The sequence below is a fragment of the Galeopterus variegatus genome, unplaced genomic scaffold (assembly GCF_000696425.1).
Source record: "Galeopterus variegatus unplaced genomic scaffold, G_variegatus-3.0.2 Scaffold447, whole genome shotgun sequence".
Lineage (NCBI taxonomy): Eukaryota > Metazoa > Chordata > Mammalia > Dermoptera > Cynocephalidae > Galeopterus > Galeopterus variegatus.
This window is the reverse complement of record NW_007726558.1, coordinates 133,671-158,754: the sequence shown is the minus strand read 5'-3', so window position 1 is coordinate 158,754 and position 25,084 is coordinate 133,671. Positions and strand designations below refer to the sequence as shown.

At 36.9% G+C, this 25,084-nt stretch overlaps 1 protein-coding gene across 1 annotated transcript in view; it reads left to right on the top strand.

Moving 5' to 3' along the window:
- Positions 1-25,084, top strand: part of OPHN1 (oligophrenin 1) — a gene marked incomplete at its 3' end in the record, with an annotated part of 273,469 nt that overhangs the window by 148,299 nt on the left and 100,086 nt on the right. Inside the window, exon 3 of the mRNA XM_008568858.1 lies at positions 10,934-11,029. Within this exon, the coding sequence (XP_008567080.1) occupies positions 10,934-11,029 (96 nt within the window). The remainder of the gene's footprint in view (positions 1-10,933; positions 11,030-25,084) is intronic.

Below are 25,084 nucleotides of genomic sequence, written 5' to 3'. Positions count from 1 at the left end.
CCTCGGCGGGAGCGCCGCACTCTACCGAGTGCGCCACCAGGCCGGCCCTTTAATTTGTTTTAGAAGTGGTTTGTAGTTGTCATAGTAGAGGTCTTTCACCACCTTGATTAAACTGATCCCAAGGTTTTTTATTTTTATTTTTTGACAATTGTAAATGGGCTTACTTTCTTTATTTCTCTTTCTGTTAGTTCATTGTTTGAGTATATAAATGCAACTTATTTTTGGCCATTTATTTTGTATCCTGCAACATAACTGAAATTAACCAGCTCTAGGAGTTTTTTGGGTTTTTTTGGTTTTTTTGTAGATTCTTTAGGTTTTTCTATATATAGTATCATGTCATCTGCAAATAGAGGCAGTTTGACTTCATCTTTTCCAATCTGGACTCCCTTTATTTCTTTCTCTTGCCTGATTGCTCTGGCTAGTACCTCCAGGTGAGAGTGGGCAACCTTGTCTTTTTCCTGTTCTTAAGAGAAAGGCCCTCAGTTTTTCCCCATTTAGGATGATACTGGCGGTGTGCCTGTCATAAATTTCTTTTATTGTGTTGAGATATTTTCCTTCTATACCTAATTTGTTGAGTATCTTTATCATGAAGGGATGTTGAATTTTGTCAAATGATTTTTCAGCATCTATTGAGATAATCATATGGTCTCTGTCTTTGAGTTTGTTGATGTGATGTATCACATTTATTGACTTTCTTATATTGAACAATCCTTGCGTCACTGGTATGAATCCCTCTTGATCATAGTGTATCATTTTTTAAGTATGTTGCTGTATTCTTATTGCTAATACTTTGTTAAGGATTTTAGCATCTAGGTTCATCAAGGATGTTGGCCTGTAATTTTCTTTTTTTGTTGTCTTTATCTGGTTTTGGTATCAGAGTTATGTTGGCCTTATAGAATGAGTTTGGGAGGTAGCGTCTGTTTCAATTGTTTGGAATAGTTTGAGGAGAATTGGTATCAACTCCTCTTTAAAAGTTTGATATGATTCAGCTGTAAAACTGTCTGGACCCAGACTTTTCCTTGTTGGAAGATTTCTAATTACTGCTTCAATCTCCTTGCTTGTTATTGGTCTGTTCAGGTTTTCTATCTCTTCTTAGTTCAGTGTTGATAGTTTGTATGTGTCTAGAAACTTATCTATGTCTTCCAGATTTTCATATTCGTTGTGATAGAGTTGTTTGTAATAGTCTCTAATGATTCTTTATATTTCTGTGCTATTGGTTGTAATGTCTCCCTTTGCATTTCTGATTTTTGTTATTTGGCTATTCTCTCTTCTTTTCTTTGTTAACATAGCTAATGGTTTGTCTATTTTATTTATCCTCTAAAAAACCCAAGTTTTGCTTTGTTGATCTTTTCTATTGTTTTTTGGGTCTCTATTTCATTTAGTTCTGCTCTGATTTTAATTATTTCTGTCTGTCTGCTACCTTTAGGTTTGGATCGTTTGTGTTTTTCAGGTTCTTTGATGTTTAGTGTTAGGTCGTTTATTTGAAGTCTTTCCATTCATTTGATGTAAACGTTTAGTACAATAAATTTGCTTCTTAGTACTGCTGTTGCAGTATCCTGTAGGTTTTGGTATGATGTATCTTTATTTTCATTACTTTTTAGAAATTTTTTGATTTCTTGTTTAATTTCTTCTTGGACCCACAGGTCATTCAGGAGCCTATTATTTATTTTCCATGTATTTGTATAGTTTCCAGAGTTTTGCTTAACATTTATTTCCAATTTTAGTTCATTGCAGTCTGAAAAGATACTGTCTGAATGATTTCAGTTTTCTTAAATTTGCTGAGGCTAGATTTGTGACCTAATATATGGTGTATCTTGGAGAATGTTCCATGAGCTGATGAGAAGAAAATATATTCTTTAGCTGTTGGGTGAAATGTTGTGTATATATCTGCGAAGTCCATTTGGTCTAAAGCGCCAATGAAATCCTGTGTCTCTTTGTTGACTTGTTGCCTGGAAGATCTGTCCCATACTGAGAGAGGTGTGTTCAGATCATGCTCTCTTAATGTATTAGGTCCTATTTCTTTCTTTAGGTCTAAGAGCATTTGCTTTATATATCTGGGTTCTCCAGTATTGGGTGCATACATGTTTATGTTTGCTATGTCTTGTTGCTGGATAGCTCCCTTTATCATTATTTAGTGGCCTTCTTTGTCTCTTTTTATGTTTTTTGGTTTAAATTCTATTTTGTCTGATATAATAATAGCTACTCCTGCTCGTTTTTGGTTTACATTTGCATGGTATATATTTTTCCATTCCTTCACTTTTAGTCTATTTGTGTCTGTACAGGTAAGGTGGGTCTCTTGAAGATTGCATGTACTTGTGTCCAGCTTTTTAATTTAATCAGTCAGTCTGTGTCTTGTGAATGGGGAGTTTAGACCATTCACATTTAGCATAGTTATTGACAAGTGTTGCTTAATTCCTGTCATTTAATTGCTTCTTGTTTAGATGGTTTAAATATTTTTTTTTCATGATTTACCCTTTTTTGTCTCTTCTTCAATGTTAGTTGGAAATTTAAGGTGGGATCACTTTGCTTCTTTCTCTTTCTTGCTGGTATTCTTGTTTTAACTGTGGGTTTTGCTCTTTCTTGTGTATTTGTGATATTGGTGACCATTATTCAGATTCCAGATGAAGGACTTCCTTGAGAATTTCTTGCAGATCTGATCATGTGGTGAGCTCCCACAACTTTTGTTTGTCTAGGAAATATGCTCTTCCTCCCTCATTTCTGAAGGTGAGCCTTTTTGGATAAAGAATTCTTTTGAGACAATATTTTTCTTTTAGTATTTTGAATATATCATTCCACTTTCTTCTGGCCTGTAGGGTTTCAATTGAGAAGTCTGCTGTTAATTTGATGGGGTTCCCCTATAAGTGACCTGATGATTTTCTCTTTCTGCTTTTAGAATTATCTCTTTGCCTTTGAGCTGTGCAAATTTAACTATAATGTGTCTTGGGGAGGATATTTTTGGGTTGAATCTGTTTGTAGACCTTTGAGCTTCCTGGATCTGTAGGTCTGTACCTCTACGTACACCTGGTAAGATTTCTGATACTATTTCCTTGAATGGGTTTTCAATACCTTTTTCTTTCTCCTACCTTTCAGGAATACCCGTGATTCGGATGTTAGAACGCTTGAGGTTGTCTGCTGTCTCTCTTAGATTTTCCTCATTATTTTAAATTCTTTTTTCCTTTTTGTTTTTTGCCTGAGTTATTTCAAAAAGATCATCTGCAAGCTCTTAAATTCTTTCTTCTGCTTGTTGTTCCCTGCTGCTGAACCTCTCAGTTGTGTTTTTCTATTTCATTGAGTGAATCTTTCATTTCTAGAATTCTGCTATGGTCTTTTTTAAGGTATTAATCTCTTTGTAGATTTCCTCCTTCATATTCCTAATATTTTTTCTTGTTTCATTGTGTTCTGTCATTGAGTCTTCCTTTATTTCTTCAAGTTGTCTTAAGATTAGTGCTCAGAATTCTTTTTCAGCCATATCAAGATTCCTGTTCCATGGAGTCTGACTTTGGAGCATTACTATATTCTTTTGGTGGTGTCATTTTTTCTTGTTTAGTTTTAGTTCTAGTATTTTTTAAAATTGATGTTTGGTTATTTGATAGAGGGTTTGCTTCTTCTGTTACACTGATGTTTGCTGTGGAGTGGCTCTGTGTTCTACTGTTGTGGTCAATTGTCTTTGCTTTACAGTAGGTTTGGTGGTGGATATGTTCAACCACCTTAAGTCCTGTTCCAGAATCTGTGGTCATTGAATGAGCCCCAGCTGTACATTATTCTGCCGGGCCCACGTGGCCCTCCCCACTTAGTCCAAGGAGGAGGGAGGGGTTGCCTCTGCTGCACAGTCTTGCTGGACTCACCTCTGGTGGGCTGGGGTGGGTGGGCTGGCACTCCCCTCTGGGTCTAAGGAATGGGGGGGGGGTCACCTCTGCCATGTAGTTCTGCTGGGCTCACCTCTGGTGGGCTGGGGCATGCCAGCTGGTGCTCCCCTCCAGGTCGAAGGAGTGGGTGGGGGTCACCTCTGCCATGCAGTTCTGCTGTGCTCACCTCTGGCAGGCTGGGGCACACAGGCCGGCACTCCTTTCTGAGTCCAACGAGTGGGGGTGATAGCATTTTTTGGTGTGTTTTTTTTCCCTTGTTCTTTGAACATGTCACTTAAGTGTTTTGGGGCCTTCATGATTTCTAATGGAGAGTCAGCTTTTAATCTTATTAAAGATAACTTGTCCGTAGTGAGTCATGTTTTTCTTCTTTTTCTTTTTCCAGATTCTCTCTCTGTTTTTGTCTTTTACCAGTTTGACTGTGTTTCTTGGTGTGTATATCTTTGAGTTTATCTTCCTTCAAGTTGTCGAATTTGTTGTGAGTTCAGATTAATGTTTCCCATGAAATACAGCAAGTTTATAACCATTATTTTTTCAAATATTCTTTCTACCTCTTTCTTTCTCTCCCCTTCTTCTGGACTTCCTATTATATGGATGGTGTTATGCTTGGTACTGCCTCTGGGGCTCTTCATTTTTCCTTTCCCTTTTTCTTTTCTATTTCATAGACTGGATTATCTCAGTTGACCTGTCTTTAAGGTCACTGATTCATTCTTCTGCCTGCTTAAGTCTACTCCTGAGCCCCTGCAGTGAATTTTTCAAGTACTTTACTTTTTGAGTGCAGAATTTTTAGTTCGGTCTTTTAAAATTATTTCTTTGTATTGATATTTTCTCTTTGGTGAGACATTGTCCTAATTCTTTGTTTTAGTTCTTTAGATATGGTTTCTTTTAATTTTTTGAGCACATTTAAATTAGGTAATTGAAAATCTTTGTCTAGTAAGTCCAATGTCTGGGCTTCCTCAGGGACAGTTTGTATTGATTACATTTTTCTTTTTGGTATGGGCTGTTGTTTCGTGTGTCTTCAGTGTCTTATAATTTATGTTGCAAAGTGAACATTTAAAAGTCATATAATGTGGCAACTCTGGAAATTAGATTTCTTCCCTCTCTCCAGGGTTGTTGTGTTCAGTATTATTTGCTTGTTTTTTAACTTTCTGGACTAATTCTGTAATTATTTGTGTATGTTTATAGCAGTTTTATTCACAGTAGTGAAAAGCTAGGAAAAACACAAATGTCCATGAATAGATGAGTGAATAAACACATTGTGGTATATTTACACAATATAATATTACTTAGCAATGAAAAAGGATGAGTTACTGGTACATGTGACAACATGGATGAATTTTCAATACATTGTACAGACCTAAATGAGTTAGAACAGAGTTTATTCTTTATGATTCCATTGTTATTAAACTCTAGAAACGTATAGTGATGAAATGCAGATTGCTTTCTGCACAACATTAATTAATTAACTGTTTATAGTCAATCTCATTCCCAGAAAGCTTCAAAGTGCCTGAATGGTGCTATGCAACTATGTTTTAGAATGAGTAAAGGAAAGGTGAGGAAGAAAACATAGAACACACGTGCAGATATAAGAAGATGATGGAGAAAGAACCCTCAGCAATAGCTTGGAAAATTATGAGATCTTGGCATGGGGGACAGGAATGCAGAAGTACTGGAGAGGATAAAATGATGAGTCCTCATGGTTTGGAGTGATGTAGTGAATTTTAGGATGATAAGGAAATAAATATGTCATACATGACAAACATTTCTAGGTTATTTGTGGATTCTTTGGAGTCCAGATATCACCCATCTCACTTATTTGTCTAAAATGTATGAGTCCTTCCTGGCACTTTCCTAAGTACAGAAGCCAAATGTATATGGGACCTCCTTTCAATGAAGATCTGTTAATTTATGCTTGTTCATATTTTTTCTTTTTTTATTAGCATATTCATTGTTTCAGATTGTAATTATTCTTTATGCCCCTTACCCAACCAACCACTCCCCAACCCCCCTCTCTCCCTCTCCCCCCATCCCTAGTATCCTTAGGTTTGTTCTCTCCTTCTGAAAATTCAGTGTATTATTGTGGTCTTGTCTTTTCTTTTCTTTCCTTCCATCCAGTTATGAGTGAGGACATGTGGTATTTCTTTCTGTGTCTGGCTTATTTCACTTAATATAATTTTCTCCAAGCTCATACATGTTGCTGTAAATCGCAGAATTTCATTCTTTTTTATGGCTGAGTAGTATTCCATTGTGAATATATACTAATTTTCTTTATTTAGTTATCTGTCAGTGGACATTTAGGTTGGTTCCATAGTTTAGCTATTTTAAATAGAGCTGTGATGAACATGGGAGGTATCCATTCAATGTAATAGAGCTGTGATGAACATGCAGGTATCCCTTCAACATGATGATTTCCCTTTCTTTGGATATATGCTCAGTAGTGGGATTGCTGGAGCATGTGGTAGATCTATCTGTAGTTGTTTGAGGAACTTTCATACTATTTTCCATAATGGCTACTAATTTACAGTCCCACTAATAGTGCAGAAGAGTTCCCTTTTCCCTGCATCCTCACCAGTATTTGTTATTCTCAGTCTTTTTAATAGTGGCTAGTCTAACTGGGGTAAGATGATATCTCAATGTGGTTTTGATTTTCATTTCCCTGATGCTTATTCATGTTGAGCATTTTTTCATGTACCTGTTGGCCGTTGGTATATCTTCCTTTATAAAATGTCTATTCAGCTCCTTTGCCCATTTTTTAACTGGATTATTTGTTTTTGTTTTGTGTAGTTTTTAAAATTCCTTATATATTCTGGATATTAATCCCTTGTCAGATGTATAGTTTCCAAATATTTTCTCCCATTCTATAGGTTATCTTTCTGCTCTGTTGTTTCCTTTGCTGTGCAGAAACTTTTTAGTTTCATATAGTCCCATTTCTTTATTTTTAATTTTGTTGCTTGTGCTTTCATGGTCTTATTCAGAAATTCTTTGTCCAGTCCTACCTCTTGGAGTGCTCCCACTATGTTTTCTTTTAGTAATTTTATGGTTTCAGTTCTTATATTAGGTCTTTAATCCATTTTGAGTTGATTTTGGAACATGGTAAGAGATTTTGGAACATGGTAAGAGAGATTTTGGAACATGGTAAGAGAGATTTTGGAACATGGTAAGAAGAGAGTTTCATTCTTCTACATACGGATGTCCAAATTTCCCAGCGCCATTTACTGAAGAGGCAGTATTTTCCCCAATGTATGTTCTTGTTGCTTGTTCATATTTTTGAATGTGATTTGTCTGCATTGTTTCATTTTTTGTTGTTGTTGGTTTACACAGTGAAGGTTGTAATATCTACTTTTGGGTAGTTGGGTGGAGAAAATGAAAATATTTGTGGAAAGTTCTTCAGAAACTTTGAAGCCCTGTGGGGATGTAAGGTAGTGTTTTGAAGGCCAGAAGTCTGGGGAAGAGAGGAGGTTGGTACCAATAATGAAAAGGGGATTGAATGCAACTCTTTCCTTACTCCATGCCTTTACTTACAAAATAATATCAGTGTTGAAAATCATAGTATTTGTGGTTTCTGAAATGTTCAGACAATTCTAGAAGAGATCAATAACTGTACCTTGTTTGGCTCAAGTAAAATTTAGGAAATACTGGTGTGTGTGGAAGAGCAATGTAATAATTATTTTTTATTTACTTTACCTGCGTGTAACAGAGAGGAGATGAGGAATTCTGGGACTGCCTTTTATTGCTGTTGGTCAAAGAGGCCAGAGAAAATCTGTTGTTTTCCAGACATGGAGCCAGATTTGTGTTCTCTTTGCTGTTGAGATATGGAAGGATTTGAAGGGGGTGCATGCTTTTCTCACATTTATGTACCCCAGATTTGAAGTGGAAAATGTGAATCTAAAGTGTAGAAATTGCGAGAAGCCATTGTAACCTGGCCTGCAGTTGCCAAGCTCTGTAAAACCTTTATTGTTGTTGTTGTTGTTGTTATTATTTTCAGTGATATGTTCAAAGAGTCAAGACTCTATATTCTGAAAATAAGTATTTCTGGAAGTGGGACATAGACAAAATAATAATAAAATTCTTAGCATGTAATCTGTTCCAGTCAAATGCTTGAACACATTTTGTGTTTGTCCTTAACTGTGATAGTTTTTTTTGTTGAAAGGAATAGGTGCTGTTGCTTGCTTTGTCTTCATTTATCTTAATCCGAAAGCAAATAACCAGGCTCCATAAACCCATGTATCTGATACATGTGAAGGTGGAAGATGAGGAAGGTGATGGAACTAGGGAGAAGAAATAAAAGGGAACCAAAAATAACCAACAAGCTTGAACGTTATTAGAATATGGTCTAATGAATTAGCTTAGTTGGTGAGAACAGTGCTCCTAAAACCTTAAAGAGCATATAAAACCCCTAGGGTTTGTATAAAAATACAATTTCTGATTTAGTAGGTCTAGGGTATTTTTAGCTCCCACAAATAAGTGAGAACATGTGATATTTCTTTTTCTGTGCCTGACTCATTTCACTTAATATAATTCTCTCTAGGTTCATCCATGTTGTTGCAAATGGCAGTATTTCATTCTTTTTTTTTTTTTTTTTTTATAGCAGAGTAGTATTCCATTGTGTAGATATGCCACATTTTCTGTATCCACTCATCTGATGATGGACTTTGGGGCTCGTTCCAACTCTTAGCCATTGTAAATAGTGCTGCAGTAAACATGGGAGTACAGGTATCCCTACAACCTGATGATGGGTCTAGGGGTGGGCTTGGCGTCGTTCATTTATTCAAGTTCTCAGGTGATTATGCTGTTGTTGGCCTGATAACCACTCTTGAATTAGCAAGGGTTGAGAGTTTGGGTGGACCTCTTGGTGAAGGTCATATTTTAAAAATATCTATAAAGATAACCTCTGAAGAGTATAGCTAAATGTGATGTAATTTTATGCCATTATTAAATTTTTATATACTAAAATTCAATATCATTGACCAAAAATAAAAGCATTTTTCTGGCCATGTCACCCTGATTTTTTTCATTCATTGATTCCTTAGCTTAGGTCCCTTGGTAAATACTCTCCGAATAAGTTAAATCTGTTTTCCTGCCAGTATCCTAACCCAGACTGCCATCCGGTTAACATGTAAAATGTCCAGGTGGCACCTGTGTTGTCACGGAAAGGGCTCTGGAGAGGCAGACAGACCACCTGGCTTCTAGTTCCAGTTCTGCCAACTAGCTTTGGGACCCTGAGCTTCACATCTATCAAGTTAGCTAATTTTTTTTTTTTTTTGTAGAATAATTGTGGAAATTTGTATCGTGAGAAGTGAGAAAGCATCTAGTCCATTGCCCATAATGGGGGCTCAATAAATGCTTCAGGCGACCTTCTGAAGAGAGTACAACTAAGGAGTTTTTTTTTTTCCCCCCCTTTTTGTCTTTTTTACTGACTGGTAACGGGATCGCAACCCTCGGTGTCGTGCCCATACCGGGGACCGGCAACGGGATCACAACCCTCGGTGTTGCGCCCGCGCCACGCTCAGCCAGTGAGCAGGAACCGGTCACCACATGGGATCCGAACCCTCGGCGGGAGCGCCGCCGCGCTCCCAAGCGGCGCACTCTCCAGTGCACCACCCGGCCGGCCCAACAACTAAGGAGTTTAAGGTCTTCCAGGCTTTGGGTAGACCAGCTCAGAGAAAAGAAGGATTGAGGGTAAAAACCTGTCCCATAACTTTAAGAAGGACTTTTACTAAGCTGTCCTCCACCTTCTTTAACTTGTGATTTAAGTTGCTCAAACTTTCTTCTACTGAAGATCTGATCTTTTGTGTAATTTCATTTTTTAAAAAATTTCGTTTTTAATTGACATGTAATAATCATATATATTTATGGGGTACAGAGTAATATTTTGATACATGTATACTGTGTGATGATCAAATCAGGCTAATTAGCATATTATTGTTGCAAACATTTATCATTTCTTTGTGATGAAAACATTTGACCTCTTCTAGCCATTTGAAAATATTCAGTAAATTATTATTATACATGCTTAGCATTATTATAGAATATTAGAAATCGTTCTTCCTATCTAGCTGTAATTCTATATCTGTTAACCAATTTCTCTCTATCCCCCCACCCTCTACCGTTCCCTTCTGGTAACCACAATTCTACTCTCCACTTATATGAGGTTACTTTTTTTTCAGCTCCCACATATGAGTGAGAACATGTAATATGTATCTTTCTGTGCCTGACTTATTTCACTTAACATAATGTCCTTCAGACTCATCCATGTTGCCGCAAATGACATGATTTCATTCTTCTTTATGACTGAGTAGTATTGCATTGTGTGTATATACCACATTTTCTTTAACCATTCATATGTTGATGGATACTTAGGCTGAGTCCATATCTTGGCTTTTGTGAATAGTGCTGCAATAAACATGGGGCATAGGTATCTCTTCTGTATACTGATTTCCTTTCCTTTGGATAAATACCTGGTAGTGGGATTGCTGGATCATATGGTAGTTCTACGTTTGGTTTTTTGAGAAACCTCCATACTGTTTTCCATAATGGCCGTACTAATTTACATTCTCATCTACAGTGTAGAAGGGTTCCCCTTTCTCTGCATCCTCTCCAGCATTTGTTATTTTCTGTATTTTTGATTATAGCCATTCTAACTTGTGTGAGATGATATCTCAATGTGGTTTTGTATGTCTTCTTTTGAGAAATGTCTGTTCAGGTCCTTTGCCCATTTTTTAATTGGATTATTTGGTTTTTTTGCTCTTGAGTTACTTGAGTTCCTTGCATATTCTGGATATTTATGCCTTGTCAGATGAATAGTTTGCAAATATTTTCTCCCATTCTGCAGGTTGTCACTTCACTCTGTTGATTGTTTCCTTTGCTGTGCAGAAGATTTTTAGTTTGATGTAATCCCATTTGTCTATTTTCACTTTGTTGCCTGTGCTTTAGAAGTCTGCTGGGAGCACTTCCTTTCGCTTTCTGGGAGCACTTCCTTTCGCTTTTCTTCTGTCTGCTCTAACAGAGATGAGGAAATTGGTTAAAGGGTAACAGTGTTGACCATTTCTCCTGTTCTTCTTCCTTTGCAGATTACTCTTCTGCTGTTCAGAAATTTTCTCAGACGCTGCAGACATTTCAGTTTGATTTCATTGGAGACACTCTGACTGATGATGAGATTAACATCGGTAAGTCTTAATCTACATGTGACCATGTGCCTCTGGAGGAAGGCCCGAGATCATGCGGCTTCCTTGGTTTGTGGATACAAAGCACCTGGACATCTTCATTCCTGTGTTTCAGTGCCATGCCCCTGGGAGGCTGCTTAGGAAGGATAAGCAAATATTCCCTGCTAGCCCCATTTTCCCCTTCACACAAAAGCAATAGTAAGATATTCCTTAAACCTCCACTGAGGCCTTTGACTCAGTCTTCAGGGGAACTTTTCTTTAAAGCATCTAATACACAAAAATAGACATTTTCATAAAGGATAAATTAAAAAGAGATTTGTTTATTTTCCAGAATGATTTGGAGTAAGATTCTTCTAAGGAACAAATTTCCCTAGCATTTCAATATGTGAGCCTTTTCAGGAAATTGAAGGTTTGGCCTTTCCCTTGGGAACTGGATTTAACAGTTTGGTCTATTAGCTGTGTGATCTTGGACAAGATATTTCCCCTCTTTGAGTCTTAGTCTTCTCCTCTGTAAAATGGGGTCAATATCTCTCTCTCAGGGGTGTTACAAAGAGGATATTGAACAGTGGAAGTAAAAAGAACTTTATCCTCGTATTGTTATGAAGTTAAAGCAGAAGTCAATATACTATGGTCCTTGGGCCAAATCCAGCACACCACCTGTTTTTGTAAATAAAGTTTTATTGGAACACAGCCCCATTTATTCATTAAATTATTATCTATGGGTGTTTTTGTGCTACAACAGCAGCATTGAGTAGTAGTGACAGAGACTAAATGGCCCTCAAAACCTAAAATATTTACCTTCTGGCTGTTTAAGAAAAAATTTGCTGTTTCCCTGCCCTCAGGTAGCTCATAGTCTCTTGAAGGAGGTAGATGAGTAAACACAGTGGCAACATAAGCACACAGTATCCCTTAATCTAGATTGGGTGTGTGTTGGGGGCAGGGGGAGAATAAACAAGGAAAGCTTCTCAGAGTATCTGAGTCAGTTCCATGGCTAGGGTGAGACAAGTCAGGCAGCTAGGGCTCAGATTTAAGGAGGCACTTACTCTTAGCTTTGTGCAAGTGCAAGTTGGCACCTGAGAGTGAATATAGCTCCTTAAATTTTGCAGCCTAGGTGCCCTGTCCTGGTCCTGATCTGAGTTGAATTTCTAAAGAATGGGTGAAATTTCAGAAAAGGCAGACAGAGAAAACATATATACAAAGGCACAGGTGAGGGGAGTAAGATTATCTTTCTTGAAAGTGGAATTAATTGAAGCTGACTGGAAAGACTAGAGAGGATTCAGAGATAAGAGCAGACATGTTTAAGGGCTACATAGAGTCTCACTAGCTGATGAAAATAAGCAAACTAAGCTGGATATAGGATGACAATTGATTGTCTGTCTCTATGACTTAGTGAGAGGGTAGGGCTCATGGCAAACGGCAAAAGGTATGCTCCATCTAAAAGCAGCATCTTGGAATGGGCTCCACTGAGTGTTGTCATTTGAAAATATATGAGCCAATGTTGCCAGAGTATCTGATTTTTCACCAGAAGGAAATATCCAGGTATTTTATGTATAATATCTCTTTTTAAGTGTTAGAAATTAAGTCAAATTCAAAACAATGTGCAGACCAAAGAAAACATACATGTTGGCGTGATATAGCCAGTGGATTGCAACAGCTGGATTAGATAGTGAAGGGCTTGTAATAATTAATGAAAAAGTGTGTTGTGTCCTGAAGCTAAAAGGGAGCAATACAAAGATGGCAAGAGATCAGGAAGGAAAACCCAGGCAGATTTCCTTAACCTTAAAAACCGTAGGAATTATTTGGTGGGTTTCATTGGAGAGCCTCATATTTTAACCCTGTTAACAAAAGATCATGAGATATGAAATGGAGAAACTTTATTTCCAGAGAAAAAACAGTGTGCAGATTATGAATATAGCTTTTGGGGAAATCCAAAGGTGCTCTCTCCTCAGGAGGGAGAAAATGATATTTATGTCTTGCAGAGTCATCTTTACATACATAGTTAGCAGGTTTGGGGGCCTTCTGTGAATGTTTATGAGGGAAGTCATGTGCGTGTGCAGCGGGTAAACATGTAACATAAGCCCCATGCTCATTTTAGATTTAATATTAAAATGAGGTGGAATTTGGCTCCTGACATCAAAAGGTAACAATAGGGCACAAAAGACACTTTGTGTGAAGTCTCTATAAACTGGCCAAAGCTGTTTTAGAGGATGTGGCTGCTTATTAGAAAGAGTGTTTTTGAAGCCTATTCTCTGTCCAACTGGAGCTGTAGGGGAACCACACAATAAGGGGTCAGTCGGATTGCACCAGGTAGCTTGTTGAAGGTCAGCTGAGAAATTTCAGGCTCTAGCTGTTTTGACATTATTTTCCAGAAACTGGTTTCTGCTTAATTACGGGAAAGAAAAGCCTCATGACAGTAGCATACATATAGTATAAGTGTGGGAATACATGGCTAACCCCACATTCTGCTATGGCCATTTGGTTCTGTTTGGTAGTTTTAGCACGTCTCTTTTTAGTCACAGGGGAGCCCACTTTGTCTGTCTGTTGGGGTATATTTTAACAACTCAGAGCTGCAGTCTTGTCATCATGAGAACAGGATGTCTATCAGGTAAACCCTGATGGCATAGTCCTTCTCTTCTGTTCATCTGGCTTGCTACATCTTTCCCAGAAGGTGACACCCATTGGGTTTTAACAGGTTGTTTGTTTATTATGCCTGGGGAAAAAAACATTGTTTTTAAATCTCAGACAGTAAATCACATTTCCACTCCAGTCTTCCTAATATATTTGAAGAAACTCCTTGGTGGACCAAACAGATTGATTTAATGTCAGATTTGCAGATAGAAAGTTCCATCAGCCAGCCATTAATGCTTCTGTGAGATGATGGCTCAGAAAAAGTTCAACATTGTCAGTCCCCACCATCCTGACTTTTGTTCAATGTGAATATTATTAATTGCTGAACAACTCATAGCAGATCATAAACCTCTTGATTGGGATGAGGCAGGGTCTAAGAAATCATCTCTTGAGGACTTTTGTTGATATTGTTCCTGTAAAACTAGTTGAACCATCTGTTGAGAGGTGGTAGCAAAGTTCAGTTGTTTTAGGGTCCTGGAGAGATCAGGCATCTTAAAAGAGGGATGGCTAAAATGAAAAAGAGGAATATTAATATAAAAAAGTTGTATCAAAAGTAAAGAGCTAGGGGTTGAATCCTGAAGGTCTGGTGGTTTCCATGAGGTCAGTGGGGGAAAATTTTTAGGTTATGCAGCACCACTCAAGGAGTTTCTTGAAGCTCTTGCACTGGGATTTCAGTGCTGTTGGGCACATTGTCCACAGTCTTTGCAATATCTCATATAAGGGCATACATAAACTAAGCATTTTGCTAGACTTTCTTAGTCCAGGCAATGACTTTTCTGGGGAGAATTCTGGCCCAAGGCATGTTCTACTGTGATGACAAGCCCTTGGAGGTTTATATCTAGTCATTGAGATTCTATTCACAAGGCTTTTTCAGATCTTGAGGAAGAGTCTATACAAGGAAATATAGAGTCCCTATAAGGGATCTGGGCAATCAGGCTTTAGTTCTCCATGACTCTTAAGTCAGATGGGAAGGGGAAAATTGGAAGTATTAGTTTGGAGGATTACAGCAGGTATTGAAGAAAATGGAGAGAAATGAAAATTTGTAAGTTTACAATTTGGGCAAGGTAACAGGATCTAGTCTGATTTACAGGTAGTTACCCAAACTGAGTTTTTGACAGGGAAGCAGAGAAAGTCAATTAAATCTCCACCAGACAAGAAAGAGTTGGCATGCTCATCAGTTACTTACAATCAACAAGAGATGAAAAATTGCTCAAAGACAAAGAATAGGGGAAAACTCTGATTACCCAAACGAGTGTGCTACAGACAATGCATTGTTTTCCAGTGAAACTCAAAATTTCTCTCTTTTGATTAAAGTTAATCTCAAAGAAAAATTATTCTTGATCAAAAATTAAAATAAGGCTGGTCTCATTACACTTGGCCTTATTTTTTACATAGTTGTAGTAAGGATGGTAATTTATCATATGGGTCTTCTTAAGGTTGCTTTGCTGGATGTTTTCATAAGGAATCTCACACTGGACTTTTTACAAACCTCTCGAGGCTGAGAGGACAAGTAAAAAATTTCCCACCACATTGCATCTGCAGTACCTGTAAATTTGGTTGAATTTTGCTCTTTTTAGTGTCCCCAAACTATCATACGTTTTCTGGACCTGCCAGGAAGATACTTTCCTTACTTATATTATAAGGCCAGAAAACCTGTAAGCCAGGTACCAGGCCAGTTTTCCCAAGAAATTGGCTCCATAAAGTCAACCTTAGTTCCTTAAAAGTCTCTGGTCATATCTGATTCAATGAACATCATTTTAAGATATATCATTCCAGGCAAGGGTTTAGTTGTATGTCCAGTGATTCCAACCATATCCTGGTAACAAAGAGGACAGATTCTTATTAACCCTATTCGAATAATTTTGTTGCCATGGAAGTACAAATATTTAATACGAGTTTCTAAATCCTAGAGGGAATTTGGAAGAGAGAATAAAAATCATTTATGAAAGTTTAATTTCAGTTTACAAAGCATGATCTATTAAATTGTTTTGAGTTCTAGATAGCTTACAAAATAAGAGAAATGGGTTCTTTATATATCCAAAATATAGAACATTAAAACATTAGCAATATTCTAAACAAAACCCACAATCATCCTTTGTCAGTTTGTTCAGTCTTATGTAATTAATTTTTGTTCTTCTTGATCTTGCTTTAGCAGGCTCATGAAACCGGCTGATTATTGATTAGAGTTCTCAAAGTCCTTACTCATTATACTGGTATGGTCTAAAAGTTATTTTAAGGGTGCCCTCAGAAGCCCGTACACAAAAGTACCTGTCATAGTCCTTTTTAATGGGGTTTTGAGAAAATCTTCTTTGTTAAAAATGAGGTACTTTAGCCTTAACTGATTGCAAAATCAGATTAAAACATAAAAACTATCTATAGATAAGAAAAGACTTATAATGGCTGTGGCTAACTTATTCCTGATCATTTTCAAAAGTGGAAGATCTGATGGAATTTAATTACAAGAATAACAGTGGAACTCAAAAAGACATGTGGTTGTTTCTTTGGCATGCATGCAAAATAAGATAAAAGTCAACCCAATAAGTTTCTATAAAAATATCTATAAACATCATAATTAACCTTGTTTTCAAAGAGAGGATATTATATCTAATTTATAAAAATGGATGAACATTATCTTTATTAAAGAAAGAAATCTTGAGATGATAACATAATAATTCTGCCATAGCATACGTGAATATACCAAGCATGTACTTAGAATATACCAAGAATATATCGATAATATAAAGTAAAGAGATTCAGTAATCTGGAGTAGGCCCCAAACATCTATATATTAATAAAATTCCATCCATAAGTAATGTGAATCCCCAATTGAAACCACTGGTTTCGAAGATGCTTATCAAATTAAAGAAGTAAAGTTGCATCAAGTTAACATTTGAAAAATAACTGAAATTAAGACTAGAAACACTATACTGTTGCTGTCTAATATCAGGCAAGGCAGCACCAGGACTCTGATAAATAGAAACATATCATGGGCAGCAAGGGCACTGATGATTCTCTAAGAGCTTCCTGTACAGCATAAGTTTTTTTATCCTAGGGCAGGCTAAACATCTCTTCTGATTTGACAGTGCTTCCTATGCAACTCAGATGATAAGACCAAAAGCACAAAAACTATGCACTGGACAATTAAGGAACTGATTGTATTCAGACTATTGCTATAGGGAGAACCTTCATTAATGAGATATATCTCAAAGAAAAAGAAGGAAACTTGGGTTGTTATAGAGTCAGGTAAATAAGGGAGTCATCTGCTAGTCTCATGGAAGTCATGACAAAGGATGGAGATGGGTCTTACATATATGAGGGAAGAGTGGTTCTTTGCAGTTTAGCCAATTTTCAGAACACAAGAGTGAGAGATTTCTTAATGGTCTTTGCTTTCCTGGAGCCCAGGGCTCAGTTCAATAGTGTTCTAGGATTCACAAAGCACGGCATGACCCAGAATACTTTCAAAGGGAAATGGTAGCTCCTAGGCCCTCTGAGATCCCACAGAGGCATTTGACTGAAGAAGATGGTGTTTATGCAGAGTGAGGAGACTGCTAGTCATGAGCCTCACTCTCTCCTATTCTCATTGACTTTTTATATCCTCCTGTCATGCTTCCCATCTGACTGATCTGGAGACTGCTGGTTAGGTGCCAGGCAGGGTCAAGTCAAATACAAAACAATCCCAAGACATTCCTAAGTGCTGACTGTGACATTGGGTGGAGTGCCAGTTTCCCAGGAGCATCCTTCAGCAGGCCCAAGCTTGAGGCCAGTCTACGAATCGCTCCTTCCCCATCATCAAGGTCTCGCTGACTCTAGTAATCTTTCACTCTGAGGTCTCCTCTCTATCCTGTCTTTGCCACCATCTTCTGTGGCAAGAGTTAGGTGCATGGTCTTGTATTTGTCTGGACCTGGATTCAGACTCCGGCTTGTCCACTTTTTAGCTACATGATCTTAGGAAATTTTCTTTTAAAAATTAAAAATTGAGTTTATTGGTATCTTTGCATTATAATGTAAATGTACTTTATTTTAATAATATGAAAATAGAGAAGAAAGAATATTAATAGCTGTCATTTGCTGAGCACCTACTATGTGCAAAATGTTTTGCATACATTATCTAATTCTCAGAGCAATTCTAAGGAAGTAGATTGAGGCTAAGTGAGGTTGAGAAACTTGTGCAGGATCACATAGCTAGTAAGTAACTCAAGTGGGATTTTAAATCCGTTCATGTCAACTCTAAGGTTTATGCAAATATGCTTTCCACAAAGAACCACAATTATTTTGATGTATTTCCTTCCTGTCCTTTTTTTGCTTAAGCATAATTTTCTATACATAGTTTTAATCACATTATATGTTCAGTTTTTATGTACAAATTATTCTATTTTCCTTTTTTTATATGTGACACCATAGGCATTTTGCCATGTTCATAAAATTTTAATGAAAAATTTTAATGAAATTTTTAATAGCCATAATAATAGTTCATTAAGTGGAAGTACTTAATCGTTTTCCAATTATTCGTCATTTTATTTGTTTTCAATTATGCATTAATAATGTTGAATGCCTACCTTTTGACAAAAAGTTTTATCCCCCTGTATTCAAGATTATTATTATTATTTTTTTTTTGTCTTTTTGTCTTTTTTCCGTGTCCGGCAACGGATCGCAACCCTCAGTGTTGCCCCCGTACCGGACCGGGGACCGGCAACGGGATTGCAAACCTCGGTGTTGCTCCCGCGCCTCGCTCAGCCAGTGAGCGGGAACCGGTCTGTACGTGGGATCCGAACCCTCGAACGGGAGCGCCGCCGCGCTTCCCAAGCGGCGCACTATCCAGTGCGCCACCGGGCCGGCCTCAAGATTATTTTTTAGTCATGGTTTCCCACAAGTGAATCTACTAGGTAAAAGGGTTTAAACAATTTTAAGCCTTTTGAACCATACTGTCAATTTTCACTGGAAATTTACAATGCTTTTGGAAGATGGTGTAAACAGTGTTAGGAAATTTACTTGACCTTGCGGAACCTCAAGTTTTCTCATCACTGAGTTTGTAATAATGAATGGTATAAGACCTGGGAAGCATCTGCCATAGTGCCTTTCCCTTCTCACCTTTTCTATATTTTATTATTATTTTTTATTTTATACATTTTTACATATAATTTATATACACTCATATATATTACATATTTTTATTACATATTTTCTATTACTATTATTATTATAACTTTTTTTCTTCTTGGAAATTTTTTAGGGATAGTTAACTCTCGCTGGGGTCTCCTTTTAATGTTCTGGCACTGCTAGAAATTATTAAAGAATATTGCAGTCAGATTTCTAATCCATGCTTTGTGATGGTGGTGGGACAGGGAATATTGTTGTTGATGGTGGTGGTTATGCAGGCATGTTTTCTTCTTTTTTTAGCCAATTTTCTTAGTCACCATTCTTCTTATCTGAAGAGAGGGCAATAGTTGAACTTGTTCTTCCTGCTCTTTAGTGGCTATTCTTTCTCACAGCATTCTAATGGATGGTCTGATCTCCTTGCTAAAGTTTTTATTTCATTTCCATTAACTCTAGAGAGCCATTTGTAGGATTAGCTCTTAGAAGGTACTGTGATTATCCATGACATTTGGTTAAAAATATATCAGTAAAAGACCTCACTACTCTAAGTCAAAAATAACCATCATCAACCTTCTGATTTTGTCCTTGAAACATTTTTGTCATTGAAACATTTCTCAACTCCCTGTACACATGAGCATGGAAGAGTGAGTGTGAGAACTTCTGGGGAAAGAGAACACCATTTGGGGGGCAGTTGGATGGAGAGAGGTGCTTTGGCTGTGACTGGAACACCTTGTTATCTTAAAGTTGTAGAAAGAGCATTGAAATGGGGTCCCCTTCTGATTATGTAGCTACTAGCTGTGTGACCTTGAATGAGTCAGTCTCAACCTCTGAGCCTCAGTTTCCTTATGAATAAAATGAGGTAGTTACCCTAAGATGGAAGATCTGTAAAAGTCTGAGTCTTTTTAAAAAATTTGTAATTATAAAATTTTATTTTATTTTATCAATATACAATGTGGTTGATTTTTGTGGCCCATTACTGAATCCTCCCACCCCCCTCCTTCTCCCCCTCTCAACAACCTCATATCTGTTTGTCTTAACAATTTCAAGGAATTGTGATTATTGTGTCTTCTCCCCCCACCATTTATTTGTGTATATATTTACTTATTTTTACCTCCCACAAATAAGTGAGAATATGTGGTATTTCTCTTTCTGTGCCTGACTTATTTCATTTAATATAATTTTCTCTAAGTCCATCCATTTTGTTGCGAATGGTAGTATTTCATTCTTTTTTATAGCAGAGTAGTATTCCATTGTGTAGATATACCACATTTTCCACATCCACTCATCTGATGATGGACATTTGGGCTGGTTCCAACTCTTGGCTATTGTAAATAGTGCTGCAGTAAACATGGGAGTACAGGCATCTCTTCGGCATGATGAATCCCACTTGATCATGGTATATAATTTTGTGTATGTGTTGTTGTATTCTGTTAGCTAGGATTATATTGAGGAGTTTTGCATCTATATGCATCAAGGATATTGGCCTATAGTTTACTTTTTTTGGTGTATCTTTATCTAGTTTTGGTATCAGGGTAATGTTTGCTTCATAGAATGAGTTTGGGAGAATTGCCTCTGTTTCAATCTTTTGGAATAGTTTGTAAAGAATTGGTGTCAATTCCTCTTTGAAGGTTTGGTAGAATTCTGCAGTGAACCCATCTGGTCCTGGACTTTTCCTTGTTGCGAGCCTTCTGATAACAGCTTCAATCTCTTTTATTGTTATTGGTCTGTTCAGATTTTCTACATCTTCTTGGCTCAGTTTTGGTCCAGAAATTTATCCATTTCCTTAAGATTTTCAAAATTGTTGGCATATAGTTGTTAATAGTAGTCAGTGATGATTTCTTGTATTTCTAAGGTATCAGTTGTAATATCACCTTTTTCATTTCTAATTTTCGTTATTTGGGTTTTCTCTCTTTTTTTTTGACTTAGCCATGCTAATGTTTTTCAGTTTTATTTATCTTTTGAAAAAACCAACTTTTTGAATCATTGATCCTTTGTATCATTTTTTGTGTTTCAATTTCATTAGGTCCTGCTCTGATCTTAATGATTTCTTTCTGTCTGCTAACTTTGGGTTTGGATTGTTCTCGTTTTTCTAGTTGTTTAAGGTGAAGTATTAGGTAGTTCATTTGCCATCTTTCCATCCTTGTGAAGGGAGCATTTAATTCGATAAATTTTCCCCTTAGTACTGCTTTTGCAGTATCCCACAGGTTTTGGTATGATGTACCATTGTTTTCATTAGTTTCAATAAATTTTTTGATTTCCTGCTTGATTTCTTCTTGGACCCATATGTCATTAAGTAGAATGCTGTTTAATATCCATGTGTTTGTGTAGTTTCCAGAATTTCATTCGTTATTGGTTTCTAATTTTAATACATTGTGAAATGAAAAAATACATGGGATTATTCCAATTTTTTTGAATTGGTTGAGACTTGATTTGTGACGTAACATGTGATCTATCCTGGAGAATGATCCATCTGCTGATGAGAAGAATGAATATTCTGAGGTTGTTGGATGGAATGTTCTGTAGATATCTGCCAAGTCCAATTGGTCTAAACTGTTGTTTAGATCTTGTGTTTCTCTATTGATTCTTTGCCTAGATCATTTGTCCAATATTGATAGTGGGGTGTTCAGGTCCCCTGCTATTATGGTATTAGTGTCTATCTCCTTCTTTAGGTCTAATAGAGTTTGCTTTATAAATCTGGCTGCTCCGACATTGGGTGCATATATACTTATGATTGTTATGTCTTCTTGATGGATAAATCCTTTTATCATTATATAGTGGCCATTATTATCTCTCTTTATGGTTTTTAGTTTAAAGTCTATTTTATCAGACATAAGAATAGCTACTCTTGCTCTTTTTTGATTTCTATTTGCATGGTATATCTTTTTCCATCCTTTCTTAGTCTATTTGTGTCTTTATAGGTGAGGTGGGTGTCTTGAAGTCAGCATATAGTTGGGTCAACCTTTTTAATCTGGTCAGTTAGTCTGTGTCTTTTGAGTGCAGAATTTAATCCTTTTACATTACGAGTTGTTCTTAAAAAGTGTTGATTTACTCCTAGCATTTTAATGATTTTTGATTGGTTGTCTTAAGTGTCTTTTGTGCCTTTCTTTCTGGTTTGTTGTTTGTCTTCAGTATTTGTTGGTTTCTTGGGGTGGTAGATAAACTTTTTTTTTTCCTCTTTATTGTTAGATTTGCAGATAGAAAGTTCCATCATTGTCATTACTTTTACTAGTGGGTTTTGTTTTTTCCTGAGTTTTTATGGCAGTGTTGGTTATTTTTCAGGTACCAAACCCAGTACTCCCTTGAGAATTTCTTCTAAGGATGGTTGTGTGATAGTGAAGTCCTGCAGTTTTTGTTTGTCTGAGAAATATACTATTTCCCCTTCATTTTGTAAGGATAGCCTCATTGGGTAAAGTATTCTTATGCCTGGCAATCTCTGTCTTTTAGTATTTTGAATATATCATCTCATTCCTTTGTGGTTTTTAGGGTTTGTGGTGAAAAGTCTGATGTTATTCTGATTGAGGCTCCCTTATAGGTGACTTGATGCTTCTCTCTTGCAGCTTTTTAAAAATTTTTTATTGTATTTTGTCAAAATAGAATGTGGTTGTTTATTGTGGCCCATTACTGAAACCTCCCTCTCCTCCCTCCCTCCCTACCCCGCTCCCTCCCAACAATGTCCTTTCTGTTTGCTTGTCATATCAACTTCAAGAAATTGTAATTGTTGTGTTTTCTTCCCTCTGCTCCCCCCCAGTTGTTTGTGTATTTTTTTTCTTATTTTTAGCTCCCACAAATAAGTGAGAACATGTGATATTTCTCTTTCTGTGCCTGACTTGTTTCACTTAATATAATTCTCTCTAGGTCCATCCATGTCGTTTCAAATGGCAGTATTTAATTCTTTTTTATAGCAGAGTAGTATTCCATTGTGTAGATATACCAAGTTTTCTGTATCCACTTATCTGATGATGGCCATTTGGGCTGATTCCAACTCTTAGCTATTGTAAAGAGTGCTGCAGTGAACATTGGAGAATAGGTACACCTTCAACTTGATGATTTCTATTCCTCTGGATATATTCCCAGCAATGGGATAGCTTGGTCATATGCTGGATCTATCTGCAATTGTTTGAGGAACCTCCATACCATTTTCCTTAGAGGCTGCACCATTATGCAGTCCCAACAATAATGTATGAAAGTTCCTTTTTCTCCACAACCTTGGCAGTGTTTATCATTCACAGTCTTTTGAATATTAGTCATCCTAACTGGGGTGAGATGGTATCTCAGTGTGGTTTTGATTTGTATTTCCTGAATGCTGAGCAATGTTGAGCATTTTTTCTTATGTCTGTTGGCCATTCGTTTATCTTCCTTTGAGAAATGCCTGTTTAGCTCTTTTGCCCATTTTTTAATTCGGTTACTTCTTTTTTTGTTTTAAAGTTGTTTGAGTTCCTTGTATATTCTGGATATTAATCCTTTGTCAGATGTATATTTTGCAAATATTTTCTCCTATTCTGTTGGTTGTCTTTCAACTCTGTTAATTGTTTCTTCTGCTATGCAGAAGCTTTTTAGTTTGATATAATTCCATTTGTTTATTTTTTCTTTGGTTGCCCGTGCTTTTGGGGTCATATTCATGAAGTCTGTGCCCAGTGCTACTTCCTCAAGTGTTTCTCCTATGTTTTCTTTGAGGTGTTTTATTGTTTCAGGGTGTATATTTAATTCTTTAATCCATTTTGAGTTGATTTTCATATATGGTGAGAGGCATGGGTCTACTTTTATTCTCGTGCATATAGATATCCAGTTATCCCAGCACCATTTGCTGAAGAGGCAGTCACTTCCCCAGTGTATAGGCTCGGTGCCTTTGTCAAAGATCAGATGGCTGTAGGTGTGTGGGTTGATTTCTGGATTCTCTATTCTATTCCATTGATTGGTTTCTTCGTTTTATGTCCGTGCCATACTGTTTTGGTTATTATAGCTTTGTAGTATAGTTTAAAGTCAGGTAGTGTTATTCCTCCAGCTTTATTTTTTTTGCTCAGCCTTGCTTTGGCTATGCGTGGTCTTTTGTTATTCCATATAAATGTCTGGATAGGTTTTTCCATTCCTGAAAAAAATGTCATTGGAATTTTGATGGGGATTGCATTGAATTTGTATATCACCTTTGGTAGTATGGGCATTTTCACTATCGTATAACTTCGTATAATGTATGCTATACGAAGTTATGCCGAACATGCTCAAAGTCAGATGCTAATGGATACGTATCTGTCCAATAGTACATTTTCAAAGATTTTCAAAGTTCATGAAATCTCATACACATTTCACAAGTTGGAATTGACAGATAAACATTTGCAATCAATTTTGATGATAGGGAACACTAATTCTGAACCTGAATTAAGTAAGATATTATCCCTCTGAAGAATTGTATTCTCATTAGTGTACTTGTATTACAAAAAAGTTATACTCAATTGTTATTATTATATTTAAAATTTTATCAACACAATCTTTGTAGAAAATTTTATTCTCTTGTGATGTAAGTGTGTACATAATATCCTTGATTTTCTTTCTTTGCCCCCAAAGCCTAAAATATTTACTAGCTGGCGCGGGAGCGCCACCGCGCTCCCAAGCGGCGCACTGTAGCAGTGCGCCACCGGGCCGGCCGTATAGAGGTTTTTCACATCCTTGGTTTACTCAATTCCTAAGTATTTTATTTTTGGGTGGCTATTGTAAATGGGCAAGCTTTCTTCATTTCTCTTTCTGCATGTTCACTGTTGGAGTACAGAAATGCTACTGATTTTTGTGTGTTGAACTTGTATCCTGCAACTTTGCTGAAATCATTTATCAACTTTGTGAGTTTTTTTATAGAAGCTTTAGGCTGTTCAATATATAGGATCATATCATCAGCAGAAAGGGACAGCTTGACTTCATCCTTTCCAATCTGGATGCCCTCTATTTCCTTCTCTTCTCTGATTGCTCTGGCTGGTACTTCCAACACTATGTTGAATAGGAGTGGTGAGAGTGGGCATCCTTGTCTAGTTCCTGTTCTTAAAGGAAAAGCTTTCAGCTTTTCCCCATTCAAGTTGATATTGGCAATGGGTTTATCATATATGGCTTTAATTATGTTGAGATACTTTCCATGTATACCTAACTTATAGATATCCTTTATTCTGAATGAGTGTTGAATTTTATCAACTCCTTTGTCAGCATCTATAGAGATGATCATATGGTCATTGTGTTTGATTTTATTGATATGGTGTATCACATTTAATTATTTGCATATGTTGAACCAACCTTGCATCCCTGGGCTGAATCTCACTTGATCATGGTGTATAATTTTGTGTATGTGTTGGTGTATTC